The 21,030-nt window shown below is 38.8% G+C and overlaps 1 protein-coding gene across 8 annotated transcripts in view; it reads left to right on the plus strand.

The window, feature by feature from the left end:
• LOC140906745 (ras-related protein Rab-10-like) overlaps positions 1–20,812 on the plus strand; it is a 53,063-nt gene extending 32,251 nt beyond the window's left edge. Inside the window, exons 4-9 of one of the 8 annotated variants that reach the window (XR_012157231.1) lie at positions 20–109; positions 7,673–7,801; positions 10,312–10,413; positions 11,559–13,938; positions 16,897–19,158; positions 20,043–20,812. Coding sequence is in view for 4 of the 8 variants with exons in the window: in XM_073331296.1 (XP_073187397.1) it covers positions 20–109; positions 7,673–7,801; positions 10,312–10,413; positions 19,113–19,190 (399 nt within the window). In the remaining 4 variants the exon portion in view is untranslated. Of the gene's footprint in view, positions 1–19; positions 110–7,672; positions 7,824–10,311; positions 10,414–11,558; positions 13,939–16,896 lie in introns of all 8 variants that reach the window. The other 7 variants (XR_012157232.1, XR_012157230.1, XM_073331297.1 and 4 more) reach the window with 7 other exon arrangements.
• Positions 20,813–21,030: the final 218 nt, after the last annotated feature.

The following is a 21,030-nucleotide window of genomic DNA, read 5'->3' on the forward strand; positions in this document are numbered from 1 at the left end:
TCTCTTCTTTTGTCATTAGAAAGCAGATGACGAGGTGGATATAGTGCTATTGGGTAACAAGTGTGATAAGGAGACAGAACGTGTAATTCCAAAGCATAGTGGGGAAAAGGTAGGCATTGATCACTGGTATTTTCTCCTAGCCCTGCAGAGTATTTTGGCATTTGAATGTGAACTCTGACCTTGAAAACTAAAATGTTCCTGAGTTCCAAATATTTTGTTATAAATTGCTACAAAAGAATACTTGTTTAATATAAGAGCAGAATATGGTAAATAATTTTACTAGTTGCTGTCTTTAGAACACTAATTATTATAAAAGTTTAACTTTAAAACATTTTTATTGCATACTTTCTAGCATAACACCTGAAAACTCTTTTATTTCAGAGTTAGACTAAAAATATTTTGGAGTCTGCATTTTCAGGTTATTGTTTTTAAATGGGATGTTAAACTACAATACTTATTTTATTTCTCAACATTTTTCTAAAACATGCTATACCCGTAATCTTCCACAACAGTATCTATGACTCTTACATTGCTGACTTCCAGGCATGATTTTCATTGCCTTGTTCGCAAGACCACCAGCAACAGAAAGTCTGGAGTTGTGTTACTCTGTTGTACCCCTTTGAGTCTATGGAATTCTTATAAAAATATCACTTCCTTAGCAATATCGCTTGGTATCAATCAGTGAGAGGAAAAACAGGCCCAGCGACTGCCAATTTGGGTAAACAGAGGTCTTCCGGGGTACATGAACTCATCCACATATGCCTAGTTTTACAACACGCTACGTAAAAAGCACTAGCAAAGTCAGTAGAAAACTAAAATTTCATACAGACAATGACTTGTTTATACTGTTCTATATACTATACACTGAAATGTAAGTACAGTATTTGTATTCCAATTGATTTACTTTATAATTGTATGGTAAAAATGAGAAAGTAAGCAAACTTTTTCAGTAACAGTGTGCTTGTGACACTTACTGTATTTTTCTGTTTGATTTTTGTAAGCAAGTAGATTTTAAGTGAGATGAAACTTAGGAGTCTGATTTATCTTGTATAGCCCCGAAAAGGGATACAATAGTCTGAACAGGCTGAGAGCCACTGCTATAGGTAGAGCCCTACCAAATTCGGAGCCATGAAAAACGTGTCACGGACCATGAAATCTGGTCTGCCACCATGAAATCTGGTCTGCCACCATGAAATCTGGTCTTTTGTGTGCTTTTACACTATACTATACAGATTTCATGGGGGAGACCAGCGTTCCTCAAATTGGGGGTCTTGACCTAAAAGGCAGTTGCAGGGGGGTTGCAAGATTATTTTAGAGGGGCCACGGCATTGCCACCCTTACTTCTGCACTGCCTTCAGAGCTGGGTGGCTGAAGAGTGGCAGTTGGTGGCTGGGCACCCAGCTCTAAAGGCGGCGCCCTGCCAGCAGCAGCGCAGAAGTAAGGATGGCAATACCTTACCATGCCACCCTTACTTCTGCGCTGCTGCCTTCAGAGCTGGGCGGCCAGAGAGTGGCGGCTGCTGACTGAGGGCTCAGCTCTGCAGGCAGCAGCGTAGAAGGAAGGGTGGCAATACTATACTATCTCATTCTTTCTTCTGCACTGCTGCTGGCAGTGGCTCTGCCTTCAGAGCTTGGCTCCCGGACAACAGACTCTGCTCTCAAGTTGCCCAGCCCTGAGGGCAGCACCACCACCAGCAGAAGTAAGGGTAGCAGTACTGCAGCCCCCCCCCCCCCCGAAACACACACAATAACCTTGCAACCCCCCCCCCCCCCCCACACACACACACACACAACTCGTTTTTGGGTCAGGACCCCTATAATTACAACACTGTGAAATTTCAGATTTAAATAGCTGAAATCATGAAATTTACAATTTTAAAAATCCTATGACCATGACATTGACCAAAATGGACCATAAATTTGGTAGGGCCCTACCTGTAGGCCAAGGAATCTCTCTGGCACCCCCTGCTGCTGTTTACATATATCACAGGCAGCCACTTAATATGCTGCTCTCTCTCATTGAGTATACAGCGCTGCCTACATAAGCAATCAAGTTTGTGGCCCACTATTTTGAGAGAGCAAGATTCAGGGTCTTTTCCATTGAGGACTCATGCTGTTGCATCTCTCTTCCTCCATCTGTTCACCATTGCTTATCTTTGGCATCCTTCACAGTGGGACTGAATTCTCTTTTTATTGTTGTGGTTTTATCTTATATTTTGGGTTCTATTGTTCTTTGCACTTTTGGAAGTTGGACTGAGGAAGGTTCTAATTTATAAATAAATAGCACTCCAGCTATAATTAGCAATATGTTTATTCTGTGGCCATGGAATTTGCTGCATTTTGAATTTTGCTTCCAAATCTAGGTTTTCTGCAGTTTTTAGAGTTATTTCTAGTCCTCATCTTGTGAAAACGTGAATGGAAATGTTGTCTTCCTGACTGTGCAGACAACCTGCAGCAATAACCCTAAGAGATGTACTAGCTGTTCCATTCATATCCATCAATTTTAACAATTAATTATAAAGAAGCTGTGCCAGATCCTCAGGTAGTGTAACATGACAAAGCTCCACTGAAGTCCATGGACCTGCGCATATTTATGTTAGCTGAGGATATGGCCAGAGAGTTTTGAATTTCAGCATTGTTAACCCTTTTGCTGCTGAACATTTTCTCAGACACATCCAAGTAAAGTACTTATCCCACATTACCAGATCACCTTCCATGCCTTCTTAGGTAGAACTGATGCAAAAAAATGTGGCCTTTTGACCAAAATGAGAATTTTCATAGAAAATTTTTGTTTTGTTGAATTTCTGAGGCTTTTTTAATGAAAAAAACCAGAACATTTTGGGTTTTCAAAAAATGAGAATGGGGGGCATTTTATTTTTCTCCTTTTTTTTTCTTCCATTTTTTACTTTCATCTTACTTTTCTAGTGGGGAGAAAAACCAACAATGTTTTCTTTCATCAAAAAACTGAACAGATTCTGAGAAAAATTTTAACCATGAACATTTTGAGGGTTTTTAAAAAAATTGTCATGAAATATAAATAGCATTTTTTTAACCGGTTTTGTTCTTAGATGCCCAAAGCCCCAGTTGCCAATACCTGCACCATCTCCCTAACCATTTCTGAAGTGTGCCAACATACAAATCTGGAAGCACATGGAAAACTGAAAATGTCAGAACTGTGTACAATGTATTTAATATCAAAATTAATAATACATGACTACTGTACTGTTTGCTTTATTTGCTTTTACATTTAGATAAACAAAACATGTATTTTTTAATTTAAATGGAGCTGCCTCAAAATTTCCATATTGATGTACTAGTGTGCCTCAGAAACCAAGATGCTTCAAAGTACACAAGTCCTTGGGTGTAGTTAAGATTGCATAATCATTTATCTTATAACCTCTGGGTGCAACTTGCTAGAAAGGGAGTGAGAATAGTGGAGCTGAGTGAGGGGTGGGGAGGTGGAGAGGGCATATAGGGAGAAGTATGCTGTACCTTTTAAAGAGCCATAGCAAATTACTCTTCTCCCATAACTGGGAGATCAGGGAGGCACATCCTGACATTGTGGCTATAACTCTCAGCATACACTGGCTTTTGCTGTTGAAAATTGTATGCATGCATAGGGTTTGTAATCAGCCTTTATCTCGTTCATAAGGTGGACACTCTATCAGGCAGGTTGGGCACCTTATATGAGACAAGGTGTTTTGTTCGCATTTAACCAATTTTTTCAGATTATGAAATTCTAAAGTAATAATAATAAATAATAATGTCACCCTGTGAACAGTATTGCAAGCTATATCTTTTAAAGTGCACAGTTCCCTCATTAATTATACACCTTGAATTTGAAGATTTTCATGGACTTTGTCTAGCCTCTACCGAGTAGTACAAGATGTTCTGTGTGTGTATTCACATATCATTTTTAAACAAAGTGATCATGTAACTGGAGTCTATTATAATGCATATGCACAAGGGGGCAGTGTTAAGGTTTCACAGACTGTTAAATATGGTATTTTCTGACTTCTGAATGCTTAACCATGCAACAATATATTTCTTTCAACAAACTTTTTTTTAAAACAAATCATTACCTCTTCACCAGCCAGTCTACTCCCTAGATTTCTCCTGTATTTTGAAGCACTCTTTGGTTATACTAAGTGTTTCTTTTTCTAATGTGATTTCAGAGCTCTAGAGAATCCTGAGTTCCATAAGCAAGGAAATAGCTAACACTGTCCACTCACTCCAATTTAAAAAAGTGAATATTAACAAAAAGAAAATCTTAGAATACCAACTCTGCCGATGAGTGATTTAGATTAATCTATTTCATACTACACTCAGAACTGCAAGCCACAAGAATTATTCCTTTGCAGAATCCCGCAGGGAGGATCTATGGATCCTGCAAGATTCTCCAGTATGTTGGCTCTTCCGGAAGGTATCTCAAAATTCTGGACACATTATCCAATTTTATAGTAGAACAACACAATTTCATTCAGATAATTTCTTATAAAACCATGTTGTTTTGTAATTCTCTCACTTCTACTGCTCCAAAGATGACATTATGTCATACAACTTAATCTTGACAGTATCATAGAATATCAGGATTGGAAGGGATCTCAGGAGGTCATCTAGTCCAACCCGCTGCTCAAAGCAGGACCAATCCCCAATTTTTGCCCCAGATCTCTAAATGGCTCCCTCAAGGACTGAACTCACAACCCTGGGTTTAGCAGACCAATGCTCAAACCACTAAGTAGTTTATATTATAAGTAAGTTTCTTTTTTTGTGGTCATTCATTTTGACAGAAATTTTACCTTTTTAAAAAGCAAAACTAGTAACATTATCTCTCTTTGTCAAGAGTAAATAAAATCTTTCCCATAAATCAGTGGTTCCCAACCAGGGGAATGTAGAGGTTCCCAGGAGGAACATCAGCTCATCTACAGATTTGCCTAGATTTACAACAGGCTCTAGAGCCCTGCAGGGGGATGGCGATCCTGCAGAGCCCACTGCCATAATAACAGGAGCAGAATAAAAATTTAACAAACCATGTGGGAGCGAATGCGAGTGGGTATTGCGGGACGGGAGCAGAATTTAAAAAATAGTCCTTCTGCTCCATAAACAATATGAACTCCCCAGCCAGCAGCCGCCACTCATCAACTGAAGACGACAGCGCCACCAGCAGCCGCAGCGCAGAATATGGGTGGAAATACTATATGATGCCACCCTCACTTCTGCACGGGTGCTGGTGGCGGCGCTGACTTCAGAACTGGGTGCCTGGCCAGCAGCCACTGAATGACAAGATTCACAAGTGAAAAACAGGCTCAAGTATCATGCTGAAATGTAAGTACAATATTTACATTCCAATTGATTTATTTTATAATTATATGGTAAAAATGAGAAAGTAAGCAATTTTTCAGAAATAGTGTGCTTTGACACGTCTGTGTTTTTATGTCTGATTTTGTAAGCAAGTAATTTTTAAGTGAGATGAAACTTGGGATACGCAAGACAGATCAGACTCTTGAAAGGTGTACAGTAGTCTGGAAAGGTTGAGAACCACTGCTCTAAATTGTTGGTTTTTTATTGTCTTCAATATCTTTATAATACATTGACCACAACTTTTTACACCAGTCCAAGCACAAAACACAGCAATTTTGCCTAATGCCAGAAAACTCTATCTTCTGGCATTTTCAAGCCTGACTTTTGAATTTTGGGGAAGGGTGAGCAGATTAGCATTTTTGCTTCCTGCACCCCAAAACATAATTTATTTTGTTTGTTTATTTTTAAAAAGAAATGGAATCTGTAACTAGAATGGGTTGAAAAGCATACATAATTGCTTTTGACAGTTGACCTTTTTTTTTCCAACGGAGATGCTTCCAAATGAGCTTGAGATCTGGGAGCCACTAAAGGTATGTCTACACTGCAATTAGACACCTGTAGCTGGCCAGTGCCAGCTGATTTGGGCTAAGGGGCTTGGGCTTAGTGGCTGGTTAATTGTGGTGTAGACGTTCGGGCTCAGGCTGCAGCCCACACTCTGGGACCCAGACCACACTCTGGGACCCTCCCACTTTGCAGGATCCTAGAGCCCAGTGTCCAGTTTGAGCCCGAACGTCTACACCACAGAAAAACAGCCCCTTAGCCTGAGCCCCGAGAGCCCAAGTCAGCTGGCACGGGTCAGCCACAGGTTTTTAATTGCAGTGTAGGTATACTCTGAGCCTCACAGGATTTTGTGTACGCTGTAAACTTCATTGTTCTCTGTGAGTGGGATCCTGTCCCTAAGTTCCATGCATAGAAGGGAAGTCTGCACATGGACCCCCCTTTACTGCCTGGAAGGGAGAGGGGATAGACTCTTCCACTGCACTGTCCTTGCAGAGATTCCACTTCAGTCCCCCATTGGCTCCCTACAGTGGAAGGAAATGATCCAGCCCTTTGTCGTCTTCTCCAAATTTCCAATTGTATAAACCAGCAAGTCTAGGTCCTCAAAATAGCTGTGAATTCTGTCTTTTCCCCACACAAACAGTGATGGAGGACATGTGTCCGGGAAACCCACTGGAACGAAGGAGCATAAATAAATTCAGTAACCTAAAAACTGCGCTACCTTTTCCTTCTTCATTTTTTTAACCCTTTTTTTTTTCTTTTCTCACATCTCCAACTCATTCCATCTATCTCCATACCCCTTTTTCCACATAAATGTTTGCTATGTAGTCTCATATTATCTGTTCCTTTTCTCTCCATGGAAAGGAGCATCTCCTTTCCTCTTACTTTGTCTTATTTCATTCCTACTTGTCCCATTCTCTATTACTCACTGCCACAAGGTAACTGGCCCCTTGAAGAGGAGTGGGGCCAGTCCCACCCGAGGCATAATTAATTAGCTACTTCCCAGCCTGAGAGGGTGGAACCTGGGGGTTAGGTAATAGTTTAACAGACACCCAGGCTTCATAAGAAGACTGAGAGAGATGTTTGGGGTGTGGAGCCATGGGGAGTGGGCAGATTCCTGTGGAAGTCCCTGAGCCAGGGTCTGCAGGAGGCTGAGTATTCCAGGGGAACAAAGTGGTCTGTACGAGAGCAAGGAAGGATGAAAGAAATAGAGTCCAGCATGGGCTAAGCATATTACTCCAGGGGAGCTAGCCTGGGGACTGTGTGCTCCATACCAGAGCCAGAAAGCCCAGGGGCTGGGAACAGGGCCGATAGGAAGGGCTGAGGAGAAGCCCCTGAAGGACAGAAGGACATTTTTGTTTGTTGGGACTTTTTAGTTTTACTTTCCTAGAAGGGTTTAAGGGTGATTGTGACTTGACTGGAGGGCTGAGCCACATCTCAGGATTGACTAGTGTGCAGACAGCTGAGGAGACTCATTTCAGGGTTCGGAAACTGAGGCTGGAAGTGCCTGTAGCACCATGCTTGGCCAGCAGGGGCTGCTACACTGTGACACTCGCCATCTTTCTCTCTCCAATGTTAAAATGTCTCTCTGTCCCTTTACTCCCCTTCTTGTATCTTTTTATATTCTGTTGTCCCACCATGGTTCTTCACATCTTTGTCTCATCCCTCTGAAACTCTTCCCCATAATGGTTCCTTTCTCCCTCTCCCCTTCATTGTTTCATCCTTTTCCTACCTCCAAGTGGGGTTTTTGCTTCTAGTTTGACGACCTAGAACCCTTTCCTCTTTATTACATTTTATTTCTTCTCTCCCTAAAGGACTTCCTGCTGTTGAGGTGGAAGGAACTTAGATTCTCTCTTTTTCTGCCCTCCATGGACCAACTGTCTGCAGCTCTTCTTCTATGCGCTACACCTCCCTTTGGGGAGAGGCTGCCCTGGCAACTTGAAGTAGGCACTGGCTTTGCTGCAGGTGATGGGAATGGATGGAAGCCTGCAGGGACCCTAGCACTTGTATCCTAAAACTTAGGAGCATGGTTATAGAAGAGGACTGTAAATAGTTGATGATTTTAAAGAAAAACTATAGTTCTGTAACTGGTTTATATGTTGAAGGGTTGCTCCCTGATGGAAAATGCTAATAACTTGTTTTTAAAAAAGAAAGCTACAGTCACTTGAAAAACTCCAGCTCCCTAAGCCAAGTGGGAGTGTTGGACTCCCAGACCCACAAAATTAATATTATATTTTTATCACATCACAGTTATCAAATTGGTTCCAGCATGCTAACACCCTTATGCCCACATGAGTGGAAATTGAATAGATATTAATGCATCTAGCTCCTCCTGCTGGTTTGCTTGGTTCCTCTTTTTTTCCAGTGGAGAAAAATAAGGTGCCTATAGCGGTGGCTGTGTGAAGGATCTGTGATATCCTAATGAAGAGGTACCAATTTCAGCCTCACCATCATGCAAAAACACCTATCTGGGGTAACAGAGACTTGCAAATTGGATAAAAAACGTGTAATTTGGAAAAACTGGCTGAGCTAGGGCATCATATAGATTTTCCCATTAGTCAAGGATGAGGACTTTGTCTCTTTTCTAACACTAAAGTAACAATATCTTAGCAGAGTGGCAGTACTTACAGGTAAAACATTGTTAACATACCAATTTGATCCAGACACCCTGTGACTGCCAGAGGCCCCAGAGCTACTGGGGAGCTTCGAAATTCTTCGTAAACTCCCCAGTCCCATGTCCATTATGTATGCTTTACTAACAAAAAGGAACTCCATTGGTCTGGAGTTCTTTGTAAAAGCATGGGTAGGGGATATATCATAGCACTTAAAAGACCACCACTGGCAGCGCATATTACGGAATCTTAAAAATGCTTCCCTGGATTTCAGGCCATGCCTGATACAGCAAAAGATTCTATTCAGAATGTTTTGGGAGTCACAGAAGTTGTGCTTTGTCCTTCGATGTTCGTTGGTGCTGTAATAAAGAAGGAGGAACCCTGATGCATATGCTATGGTACTGTCCATCAGTCAGGCAGCTATGGAAAAAGGTATGCACATGAGTGAGAATAGGGCTTGGCCTCAGCAATCAAACCTGAGCTGAAAATTATTTCCTAGGTTATGTACCTGGATTTAACTCCACCACAAAGATTTTGGTTCTTGAGGCCACAGTGATTACCAACTGCATGAATTTTAAAAAATGGAGGAGTAGGGCTATGCCCAGAATAGAGCAGTGGTATTCAGACCTGTCTGAATTAGCAGCAAAAGAAAGAATAGGTTTTCGATGTAGAGAGCAGTTATATGAATTTGAAGAAATTTGGACCCCATTTATTGATACATTTGAATAAAGAATGTTGAGATAGCTCAAATAATTCCAGACTTCCATTCCATTTGACCTCTCTACTTTTCCCCTCTCAATGCCTGCCACTTTCCCCATACCCAGCTTCCCTTTTTCCTATTTGTGTTTTTTTTTATTATTATTATTGTTCCCCCAGCCTAACATGTTATGCTTGTGTAATATTGTCTGATTGTGTATTGTTTGGTCTTGTAGCTTTGACAAGTTGCAAAGTTGAATAATTGTTAAATTGTATTGAATAGCTTGTGAAATGTGCAATATTTGTTAACATAAAAGCTGTAAGTCATTTTACCTTTTTGTATTTTTATTGGGTTTTTTTTTATGAAAATTAATTAAAAAAATTAATCTTAAGGGAGAAAACTGAGATTATGCAAGACACTAACTGGGTCCCCAAAATTAGGGATATACGAAGTTCAAGTGCTTCATATAACCCAGACCTGTGCAATTTACGCTCTGTGGGTCTGATCCGGTGGGATTTAGATGAAGCCCCATATCCCTATGCTGCAAATACAGATAAATATTTGTTTTTAAATTGCACAAGACATAAACATATTATCCATTAACCTCAATGTTACTCTTTTCGGTATTGTATTATCATTTAGACTGTAATGTCTGTGTTTATATTTGATCATTTATTTCTATAATCTAGAACTGGGTTCATTTTTACATCCTCATTTTCATATCTGTAGATTTTGCCAGATTTGAAACTATACTTTTTTCAATCCAAATCTTCCTTCTCTATATTTTAAAAAGTTTCATTTAAACACACTTGTTGTATACAGTCCATTCTCAATGAACAGTTGGAAGAGGCCCATTACTCTTTTATCTTTTAATTTGTGTATGAAGACACATGTCAGAAAAAGCATCACTGCAAGTCCAAAAAAGTATTAGAATGTTTTAAGAGTTCCTGAAATTAGTAAATTGAAGATGTATATGCAATTATCAAATCACGTTCACTAAATTCATGAATTTATCTTTATTATTTATTATTAATTCAATCTAAGTTTATTGTATTCAAAAGTTGCTTTATCAAATATTTTGTTTTTATAAATAGTATTGTACATATGAATATATGTCATTCCCTTGCCTTTATTTGTTTTTCAGCTTGCATGGGAATATGGTGTACCTTTTTTTGAAACCAGTGCTACAGATAACATAAATATTGAAGATGCCTTTTCAGTATTGGTCAAAGAAATAATGAACAAGGTAGGTTCCTTTTTTGGGGGAGGAGGCAATGCAATAAAACTTTTTTGAGACAAATCCTGTGGACAGAGGAAGTGCTGCAGAAGACCTTTAACACAGCAGAACCAGTTTGGTGAGCCTCTCTACAGGGGAATATATGCCACCTGTGTACCATGGAGCTGTGCTCTGTGGATGTGCCTTGTACTCTAGCACACGGAAGTTTTGGGCGTAGGGAAGTCATGGGTTGGGAAAGAGGTGGGGCTGGCGGATGTGCAGCTTTGCGGCTTCACCAGCCACAGGCACTTCTCCATAGGGGAAGGTACAGCAGCCATAGAGTTCCACTGCCCCTCCGTGACTTGGGCCAGGGGGTATAGAAGCTGTGGAAGGAGTTGGCCCTTTATGTTCAATTAGCAAATGTCTGATCCACAATTTATAACACATGTGCAAATGATTTACATTGGTATTGCTAAATAGAGAGGAAAATGAACTCCTTTTTTGAAATTGCTAGGACTTAAAGGATTTCTGAGTTAATTAGCAGTGGATTGCTGCTGTCAGAATCAGTCTCTCAGCCTGAAGGGTGTGGCAGTGTAAAGGTACTTACTACTGCATGATGGAGTCTCCCTAGAGCAATAATTACAATACACTGAATTATTAATTAGCTAAGACAATATTTTCCATCAAGAGATTTATTTTTAGATAGCAGAATATTGCTTTAGATATTAATGGATATTCCTCTTAAATGTATTATTATTGTCATCCATCACCAACATTAGTTATACAAAACTAGTCTTCAGTTCAGAATAGTCTTGAAGTCATAATGAAGATAAATGAACAAAATTACCGACAAAGTTGAAAGTTCCAGAGTTTTGATTAAATGGCCATACAGGGTGTGGTCTGTTAATTCAGGTGGACTATATGGGTTCAAAGATTCAAAGGTGTTAACATAACCCAGTCAGTGTCCAACATTACACAGTTTCAGAAAGGTTTGAGGATTGGTATACAGAGACCTCAGCCTGCTTAGTACTGTGGTGTAAACAGCATTAAAAATCCTTTCAACCATTTATTAAAAATACAGAAAAAAAGAGGGAAAAACTGTTAAAGTATTTGAAATGTAAAGTAGTAAATAAGACTTTCATTTTAACAACATCCCTTGTTCCCTTTCCCTTTAGCTGGAAAGAATTGTTGGACAGTCTCTTGTGTGATATTAAAGATGGTAATAATTATCCTTTGGGGAAAAGAAAAGAAGTTAGTAGAGTTGGGCTGGAACTGTTGCTGCTGATGTTAAAGTCTCATTTCTAGAAAACAAAACAAGACTCACACAAAAGGAGAGAGAAGAGAACAGCAAATATAAAAAAATGACACTTCTGCCTCTGGTATTAACTTTTACTTGCAACCTTGCTGCTGGAAACACATAGTGTGCCAGAATATGCAGTCTTGGCTGGCTAAGCCAGGCTCTTATTAAACAGAAGGCAAAAGGAGAGAACTTGGAAAGAAGAAAAATCAGGTGGGGAAGGAAAGGGACACATGTTGTGTGGGTGGGGGAAGAGAGAGAGAGAGAGAATCTCACATCCCAGGTGGTGCGTGGGATTCAGCTGCAGCTGGTAGAGATGGAAATATCATCTGGGTCCCCTTCTCTGGCCCAGGCTGGACAGAACAGTTGTTGGGATCAGGATGACGAAGGTCCGGGGTCCCAGGAGATGGTGGGGGTGGCAGCCATGATAGTGAAGTTTGCTGCAGTAGCCAGAGTTCCTCCCGAAGCGTGGTTTTTTGTTTTGTTTTTTTAAAAGGATCCTGAAAGGGAGTGATAGATGGAATAGCCCATCTTTTCATTATTTTGTCTACCAATTAGGTCTAATTTCTGAAACACCAATTTTAGTTCATTTATTTCCATTCTCTCCTTTTGTTTACCAGTCACAGTCTTAATAGAGTCCTTGAATCATCAGTAGGACTTTTTGTTTGTACTAATTCAGTCTTTCTGTCTCATTTTTGTACCTTTTTCAGTCAGCATTTGTTGTTGTAGATTATTTTGACATTCCATGAACTTTCACTCACTTTTTACAGTTGCGCTCACAAGTAGGGTAAATTCATAGACCTAATTATCACAATAGTGGTGAAAGTAATCAGCTCTGAGTCAGACTGCTTCTAAATCAAGGACCAATACTATCAAATAAAAGTACTAAGCGTGGTTATTTCTCAGAAAAAAATATTTAGGTGGATTGATTTCCATTATTATGAAAATCCAGCTCAATAACCTTATTACTGTTTAAAAAAAAAAATCACATCAGAAGCACTAACAGTAGGCCTCTTAAGATTTGGCAGTGTGTCTCAAATAGGTTTACTTTAATTTCTTTTGTAACCAAGGAATTTACTGCATGTACTTGAAACACAAAAGGATACTGTTGTTTTAATGTAATAAGCATGTTTGCTGTTGCTGAGACATCTGAAGTTCAAATTACAGGTAAGCAATAACAGTTGTGAAGATTCACTAGGAAAATTTATATATCAATACTAAACATATTGAGGATTAAGGGGAACAGTTTTTTATTTCTAGAAACCTTTATTCAAATGCATCTTTGGTTATAAGTGAAATGATTTTGATAGTCTCAGATTAATCCAGGGTTCTTGTCTGTGCTGCAAAAGAAACACATAAATTAGCTAAACTAGTCATTAGCTTTAAAAGAAGCACAAATCCAGCATGGAAAAGAGTAGGGAAACTGAGGACAATATGCGGAGTTGTTTGAAGAAGATGGCTCATCTCCTGTTCACAGTTAACCTATCATCATGCTACTTTACTTTCATTAGCACTTAAATATATTCCAGCATTATTAGTTTTGTGTGTAATTAAATCAAACTGTGATGATAATTTCAAGCCCATGAGACAAAAAGATTTAGATATTGATTCAGTGGACCAATGCCTTTTTAATTTACATTACAAAGGAATGATACTGGCTAGTCTCCTGTATGTTCTCCAGCATGAGGTGTGCAGCTTTTGTATTTTGTTTCAACTGGGCAGCATACAGAAAAAGCCTTGTATGTTTTCTTTGTTGGCAAGGGGAGAATCCTTTAGGCTTTGCTCAAGCACCCAAAGGACTTGAAGAGTGTGAAAGCATGATCATATTATGTGAAAGTGCTACAGTATCACTGACAGAAAGGGAATGAAACACAAAGATCCTGTTTGAGTAGCCAGTATCTTTTATAAATAAAGAATAATAAGGTTTGTTAGAATTACAGTGTCTCCGGAATGATCTTTAAAGTAAGCAGGAAAAACTGCAAAATAATTAATAACTATAAGTACAACTAGCTGCAAAGACAAATATGAGCTTAATATATATTTCTACGTAATGTGTATTCTGTAGGACCTGAATGTCCTTACACGTTGCAGCCAAGTCTCTCAACTATAAAGTTACGTGCATTTAATGTTGTTCTAAGTATGACTTTAATATATTCACTTATCTTAGTAGATGCTTATTTTCTATACTGTAGACATGCTGACAGAGGTCTTAGCATGTTGAGAAAGCTGTATGTCAAACAACATCCATTTGACTAGAGGTGTGTAAACTTATAAATTTCCACTTTGTGTGTGTGCTTATGCAAAATGTTTTCATGAGAATTTGCCAGTGGTAAAATTTCATCTTTTCTGGAGATGCTTGAAGTCTCTGATGGGTTAACGGGTGCTTCTGTAACATTATTTTGGTCAGTGGTTTACCGTCTTCCAGTTAAATTTGTTTTGTTGATTTCAAATAAGGTTCTTCCTCATCTGAATTTTATTTAGTTTTCCCATTGGACTGGTAAGGCAGAGTTTATCATAAAAACAAAAATCTGCCTTGTTTTTCATGTACTGCAAAATAATTTCATTTTTTCATGAAAACAAAATTTTCATGTACAGCAAAATATTTGGCTTGTTCACAAAACAGTGAAATCGGGATGTATTGCTTGAATTTTAACCTCCCTAACTCTATGATGGAGAAGTAAATGTAGTCAGCAATGTGACCAGCAACTGTGAAAAATGATGCCATGCTGTAATCCTTGCATCAGGGACAGTGGTACATCTATTTTACAATAATAAAACATTTATTTACCCATCATAAAATAAGGGAAAGCCCCACCCAATCTTCTGGTCCAAAATCGTTCCTCAAGGCACAGGTCTCTGACTTCCCTTCCCTTGGCCAGTTTGCCTCTCTGTCATTGATCTTCCTATCCCAGGATCCACACAGGAGGAGGGGATGAGGATTAGATGCACCTATGCTGGATATAGATAGGCCAGGGAAAGCATATTATCTCACACTAATCCCACAGAGGAAATCCCCTTTAAGGAGTTCCCTGTGGAAGCCATTAGGGCCAGGTTGCCAGGAAGAAGCTGAGTTCTGTTAAGAGCTGATGTAAAAAGAGAGAAATATATTTCCAGAGAGAAATATATTTGCAGGTTCACAGCAACAACTTTTATTGGTCCTACAAAACCCAGGAATTTTGCTAAATATTCTTGAGCACCATCTACTGGCACTTTATTAACTAAATATATATTCTCTTCCTGCAGCCAGAATGCTGGGGACCTATAATTTGTGCACAGACTCACCACTTCCTGGAACTTTGTAAAATTAGAGCAATTTGTGGTTTGAAGGGCTCTAAGGTTGGAGGAAACACTGAAATGTGTTAAAACACATTGTACATTTGTTTTTCAAAATTATTCTCACTACACCTGCTAGTATAAAAGAGTGGGCCTCATACTTTAAACCATGGCAGCAAGTTACCCAATGTCAGACTCAGCTACATCTTCATTTTGTGTTGTATTTTTATAGTGGGCTTGAAGCATATTTTTTGTGCTCGGTGGGATCAGATAGTTCAAACAACATTATATAGACTTTTAAGTTGTGTGCAAGTTGGGAAAATCATTTTACAGTAGGGACTCAATCTTGCAGCTCTCACATGAATTGTCTCATTAAGGTTAACTGATCACCTGAACTTATTACAACTACACATGAGTAACAGAGGCAGGCCATAATTTTGAGAATGATAATACATGTTTTTTGTTCAATCCAAACAGCTATTAAGTGACTTTATATTATTGAAAAAAATCTTTAGTGTGAATTAAGCCCAAATACAAATGTCAGAAACATTATCAGGTATTCTGAAAGTTTGCAGAGGCATGTTTACAAATAACAGTATTTAATTTATTCAGAATTCTTCAGAGTTGCCTAAACCTGCTCATTAGAAGATGACAGCTGTTTAATAACATTGCTCATGGTTACCAAATGACCCATCCTGCAATCAAGAGTCACACTTTAAACAAAAACAGAAAAAAATACAGTTAGCATTTAGATTTATGCATACTGTCATATGTTGCTCAGTTTAATGGCTGAAGATCAGTCCTCCTCCCAAATCGCTTTTGACAAGAATATTATAGTCTCTATTATTATAGAATATTAAGTCTGGTCTTTGTGAATTCTTGGTTATGACATCATATTAACTAGAGGGAGGAGGAAAGAAACTATGCTTAAACTCCCCTTTCCCCCAAATCAGCAAAATAAATACCAGGAGCAATTGCCATTCTCTGAAGAATACAACAAAACCATAGAAAACAATGTTCTTCACTCCCCCCAAAAAACTGATAGTAGACATACAGAGTGTGCTCACAGCTGCAAATGTGGTCATTGGGAGCTCTGCTATGAACATACATGAAGTGCTATTAAATGCCATGTACTCTGAAAAATCAGACCCTGGGCTTCTCAAATTATCAGACTCAGTTGATAATTTGATCATTTTTGCTTTAATCATGTACATCAGTTCCCCATGTGTAAAATGGGGATAATAATATCTCCTCAGAGGGGTATTGTGAGGGTTAATGAATTTGTTTGTAAAGATCTCAGATACTACAATGACAGCGTCTAGAAAAGCCCATGAAGAAATTAATGATTCTGCCTCCAGTACGGGATTTGGATGGTATGAAGTATCTAATTTATGGGTCCACATATTAAATGTAAAAAGAAAAGTCAACTGGCACTCTTTCAGTGAGCGCTGCCCTGTACACTGAATGTGACCGAAGGTCTTGTGGGAAAAATAGTATGTGATCCTAGAAATCTGTTGGCCGCGGAAAAATGCGGAAGTAGCAGTACAAGGCAGTTATCTTCTATGAGGACCTGCCCTAGAAAGAGATGAAGACACACGTTGCTTGTAGGTTTTACAGCTGTTAACTGTGAACAGAATGTCGAGACTCAGAAATAATGGATTCAGTTCCAGGTTCTGTAGGGGAGTGTTTTCTAGTGGTTATAAACATTTGTTCCTCCAGCCTTTCCCTGTCCACTTCTACTCCTAACCCATTCCCCTGCTGCCATATTCAGCTCTTGCTGATTCCAACTCCTGTCCCACCCTGCTGAACCATTTTAGCTGAAACTTTAAAAAACCCAAAACCATAAGGCAAATATCCAACATTTAATTTCTTATGCCCTTTGAAATCTAAGTTCATACTCCCTATAGTCCCAGTCATGCTTATAATTGTTCTGCATTGTGCAGGACATTTTTTTCAGTCGTTTTCTGGCCCAGGTCCATGCTTTGAATTCCATGACGCCTATTCCCTCAAAGAGGTAAAGAGAGATCCCTTTCAACAGCTGGCCTCTGTAGTGAGAAATATGTACGTATTGCTGCTGGCAGTGGTTCTCAACCAGGGGTATGTAGCTGTCTTCCAGGGGGGTACATCAACTCATCTAGATATTTGCCTAGTTTTACAGCAGTCTACATAAAAAGCACTAGCAAAGTCAGTACAAACTAAAATTTCATACAGACAATGACTTGTTTATACTGTTCTATATACTACACACTGAAATGTAAAAACAATATTTATATTCCAATTGATTTATTTTATAATTTTGTGGTAAAAATGAGAAAGTAAGCAATTTTTCAGTAATAGTGTGCTGTGACACTTTTTTTTTTATTTTTTATGTCTGATTTTGTAAGCAAGTAGTTTTTAAGTGAGGTGAAACTTGGGGTACATAAGACAAATCAGACTCCTGAAAGGGGTACAGTAGACTGGAAAGGTTGAGAGCTACTGGATTCAGAGAGAAAGGTGGTGACTCCTCTTGGCTGCATGCATGTCTCTGCGTATCATTGCTTTCTTGGTAAACATGCCAAGCAGAAAAGGAAAGAACAGTAAGTAGAGAAATTGGAAGCATTTTTTCTTTATCTGCAAAATGTGCCATGTTTTTATCCCCTCATTCTGGGGTTCATAGTCCCACCTCTCAGAGACTTAAGATGTTTGCTGCAAGTACGCTGCATAACTGGTTTTGATTGTTTTTCAATATATCTCATCACTTACAGGAAAGGCCTTAGGCCAAAACCTTGTGCTGGGATTACTGTCTTCTCTTAATATCAGTAAATAAATGTTTTACTATTATAGAATGCTATCTTGATGGTTTTACTTCTATTAAGACTGAGTTAATTAAATGCTGGGATGTGCTTGGATTAAAAAAAATTGGCTAGCAAAACTACTGAACTATAATGTATATGCCAAGATAAGTTAAATTCCTTCATAACAATGAAGGGTCTGATTCTTTTTTTTTCCAGATGCTGAACACCTGCAACTCCAATTGACTTCAACTGGATTTGTTGGTGCTCAGCTCATCTGCAAACCAGGCCCTAAACAAGTTCATTTCATTTACTGAAATATGAGTTTAGGGGCTTTGATATCCTGGGCTCAGGTTACCACAGTTGGAACAGAAAGGAGCAATTGTTATCCCTGGCTCCAGAAAGGCCCTTGTTTCTCCAAGAGAGTTATCATTGCGGAAGGGCGGGCATGTTTCACACTACTTGTCTCTTGTGGGGTTCTGCGAGTTTAAGTTATCATTTGGATTCCTTAGCAGCTCAGAGGATGCACTGAATTGGCACATCCCTGGCTACCCCAGACACGTCCCTGCCTGAAACTGCACAGCCCCCCTCCATCCCAACAGGAGTTGTCTGCCTTTTGCTGCTGGAACCCTTCCTTTGAGCTGACTTTCCACCAATTAGAGGGATGAGATGAAACAAATCCAATTTCTCAGAGCTGAGGGAGTTTATAATACTTCCTATCACTGTACAGTAAATTAGAAGAAATAGGCAAAATAGGTCAATTCATCAGTACCGCTGTACAGTATCTCTGAAGACTGGGGTTTTAGAGCATAAAATCCATTTCTACTTTAGATTAAACATGAAAATGAGTACAGATATTTGTGCACATCACAAAACTACCATACCATTTGTCATAGCAAAATATGATGCTTATTTAAAGCCCTAGATGACACTAGGGCTAAATTGCTCATGAGGGAAAGCCTTATGCAAGTAGTCAGTAGCACTGCCTACATGAGTATTTACCACTCCAGTGAGTAGAGATTTACAGGATCAGCTCATGACTTGTAATGTCTTCTCAGAAGACCATACACGCCCACCCCTAGGATCTTTCAGGACTCAGAAAAGAGGCTAGAGCCAAGTATAGTATGAGCGTGTCCTATCAGCCTGTCACTTCCATAGGCTCTAGATTCATCCAGTTTATTAGAAAACTTCCTAAAATGTTGAGCCTTTCATTTGACTCTTCAGAGCTAGAAATATATTCAGTGACACACTAAAATGTTTTATAAAGCTAAAATATATGATGGGCTGCCTTATGAGCCCACTCATGGAGAAGAATATTCAAGCGTCTATCTTAATATAGTCCAGCTGCGTTCGTCTTAATGCCATGTTCATTTTAATTTGTTTTGCAGAATTCCTACGTATTGTGTGACTTAGATGTGGTGGATCTAAATGAAAGTAAGAAAAAGAGAACTTGCTGCCAATTCTGAAATGTCACCTGCACTTCTGTCTGTCTTCAGGAAATGTTAACTATTTCGTAGGAATACACAAAAGTGTTAAAATGAATTTGATTACTTAGGCAATTTCTGTATGTTACAGAAATCTTGTGCTGTAAATATTGGCTTTACAATGTATACAGTACTGTATATACATGAATGTTCTATTTTCTAGTTTTTAAAGTGAAGTTAAATCAATTATTTGTATTTGGGACCTTTTATGACCAGCACAGTGGGACTATTCATATATGCCAGTGTTTGCAGGAATGGGACCTAAATGTACAATCCTTCTCTTGTTGAAGTTAATATCTGCCTTAATTTTTTTCTTTGTCAGTCTCTTTACATAGTAAACCCTACAACAAGGGCCTCTCACTCATGCAACCCTCTGATCTAAATGACCAATTTAAAATATTCCCAAGGTTTCAAATACAGTCTGAATTACGTTTAAATTAGAAGCGGCAAAAAGTCCTATGGCACCTTATAGACTAACAGATTTATTGGATCATAAGCTTTCATGGGTGAATACCCACTTCGTTGGAAGCGTGTAGTAGAAATTTCCAGAGGCAGGTATAAATATGCAAGCAAGAATCAGGCTAGGGATAACAAGGTTAGTTCAATCAGGGAGGATGAGGTCCTCTTCTAGCACTTGAGGTGTGAACACCAAGGGAGGAGAAACTGCTTTTGCAGTCGGCTAGACATTCACAGTCTTTGTTTAATCCTGAGCTGATGGTGTCAAATTTGCAAATGAACTGAAGCTCTGAGCTGTAGCTCACGAAAGCTTATGCTCTAATAAATTTGTTAGTCTCTAAGGTGCCACAAGTACTCTTTTTCTTTTTACGGATACAGATTAACACGGCTGCTACTCTGAAACCTGAAGCTCAGCAGTTTCTCTTTGAAGTCTGGTCCTGAAGTTTTTTTGCTGCAGGATGGCTACCTTTAACTCTGCTATTGTGTGTCCAGGGAGGTTGAAGTGTTCTCCTACAGGTTTTTGTATATTGCCATTCCTAAGATGTGAGACATCAATTAAATTAGAGACCATAACTGAAATTCTGCCGGTCCCTTGGGTGGTCACTTAACATACTTTTCTGGATAGTTTGTTTTTGTTCTTTGGGGGGGGTTTTTGCTGGGGGAGGGAAAGGGGTTGGTTGTTTGGGTTTTTTTTTTTTCCAATTTAAAGAGTTTGTATTGTTTTGTAATACCAGTGCAAAATGAGGTGTAACTGAGGACCAAAAGAGAAAAGAAAAACTTACCTAGTGTACATACATTACACAAACTTTAGAATGAAGAAAAAAACAGAAGTTGATAAATGCATGTCTTTACGCTAATGTAATGTTACAGACTGTGTATAGAACACCAAATAATCAATTATTATTATTTACTGGACTCCTGATGCTAAGAAAAAGACTTCATCCTGTTACACATGGATGTATGCATCCTCTTAATTTATATATCCGAACAATGGAATATTTCCAGTGGTCAATAGATAGTTAAGAAGTTTTATAGTTTTGTAAAATAGAATATTTTCAATATGTTTAAGTTTTCTAATGTTCTTATTAATTTGTTCCTTTATACTACGTGATCCGAGTATTAATAAAGGTATATTGAGTGTTAATGAAGTTTTTGTGGCCTTTTAATCTATACACTATCACTTTCTCCCAGTATAAATACATTGAGAATCTGATTCGTGCTCTCACTTGAACCCATTTTGTGCTGGTATAATAACACTGATTTCAGTGGAGTAGGTCCTGATGTATACAAGTATAATAAGTAAGAACAGAATCAGATCCTGAGTCTTTATTTTAATTAAGAACAGCCACATCACACTTCACACACA

The sequence above is a fragment of the Lepidochelys kempii genome, chromosome 2, assembly GCF_965140265.1.
Source record: "Lepidochelys kempii isolate rLepKem1 chromosome 2, rLepKem1.hap2, whole genome shotgun sequence".
In the NCBI taxonomy this organism is placed as follows: domain Eukaryota; kingdom Metazoa; phylum Chordata; order Testudines; family Cheloniidae; genus Lepidochelys; species Lepidochelys kempii.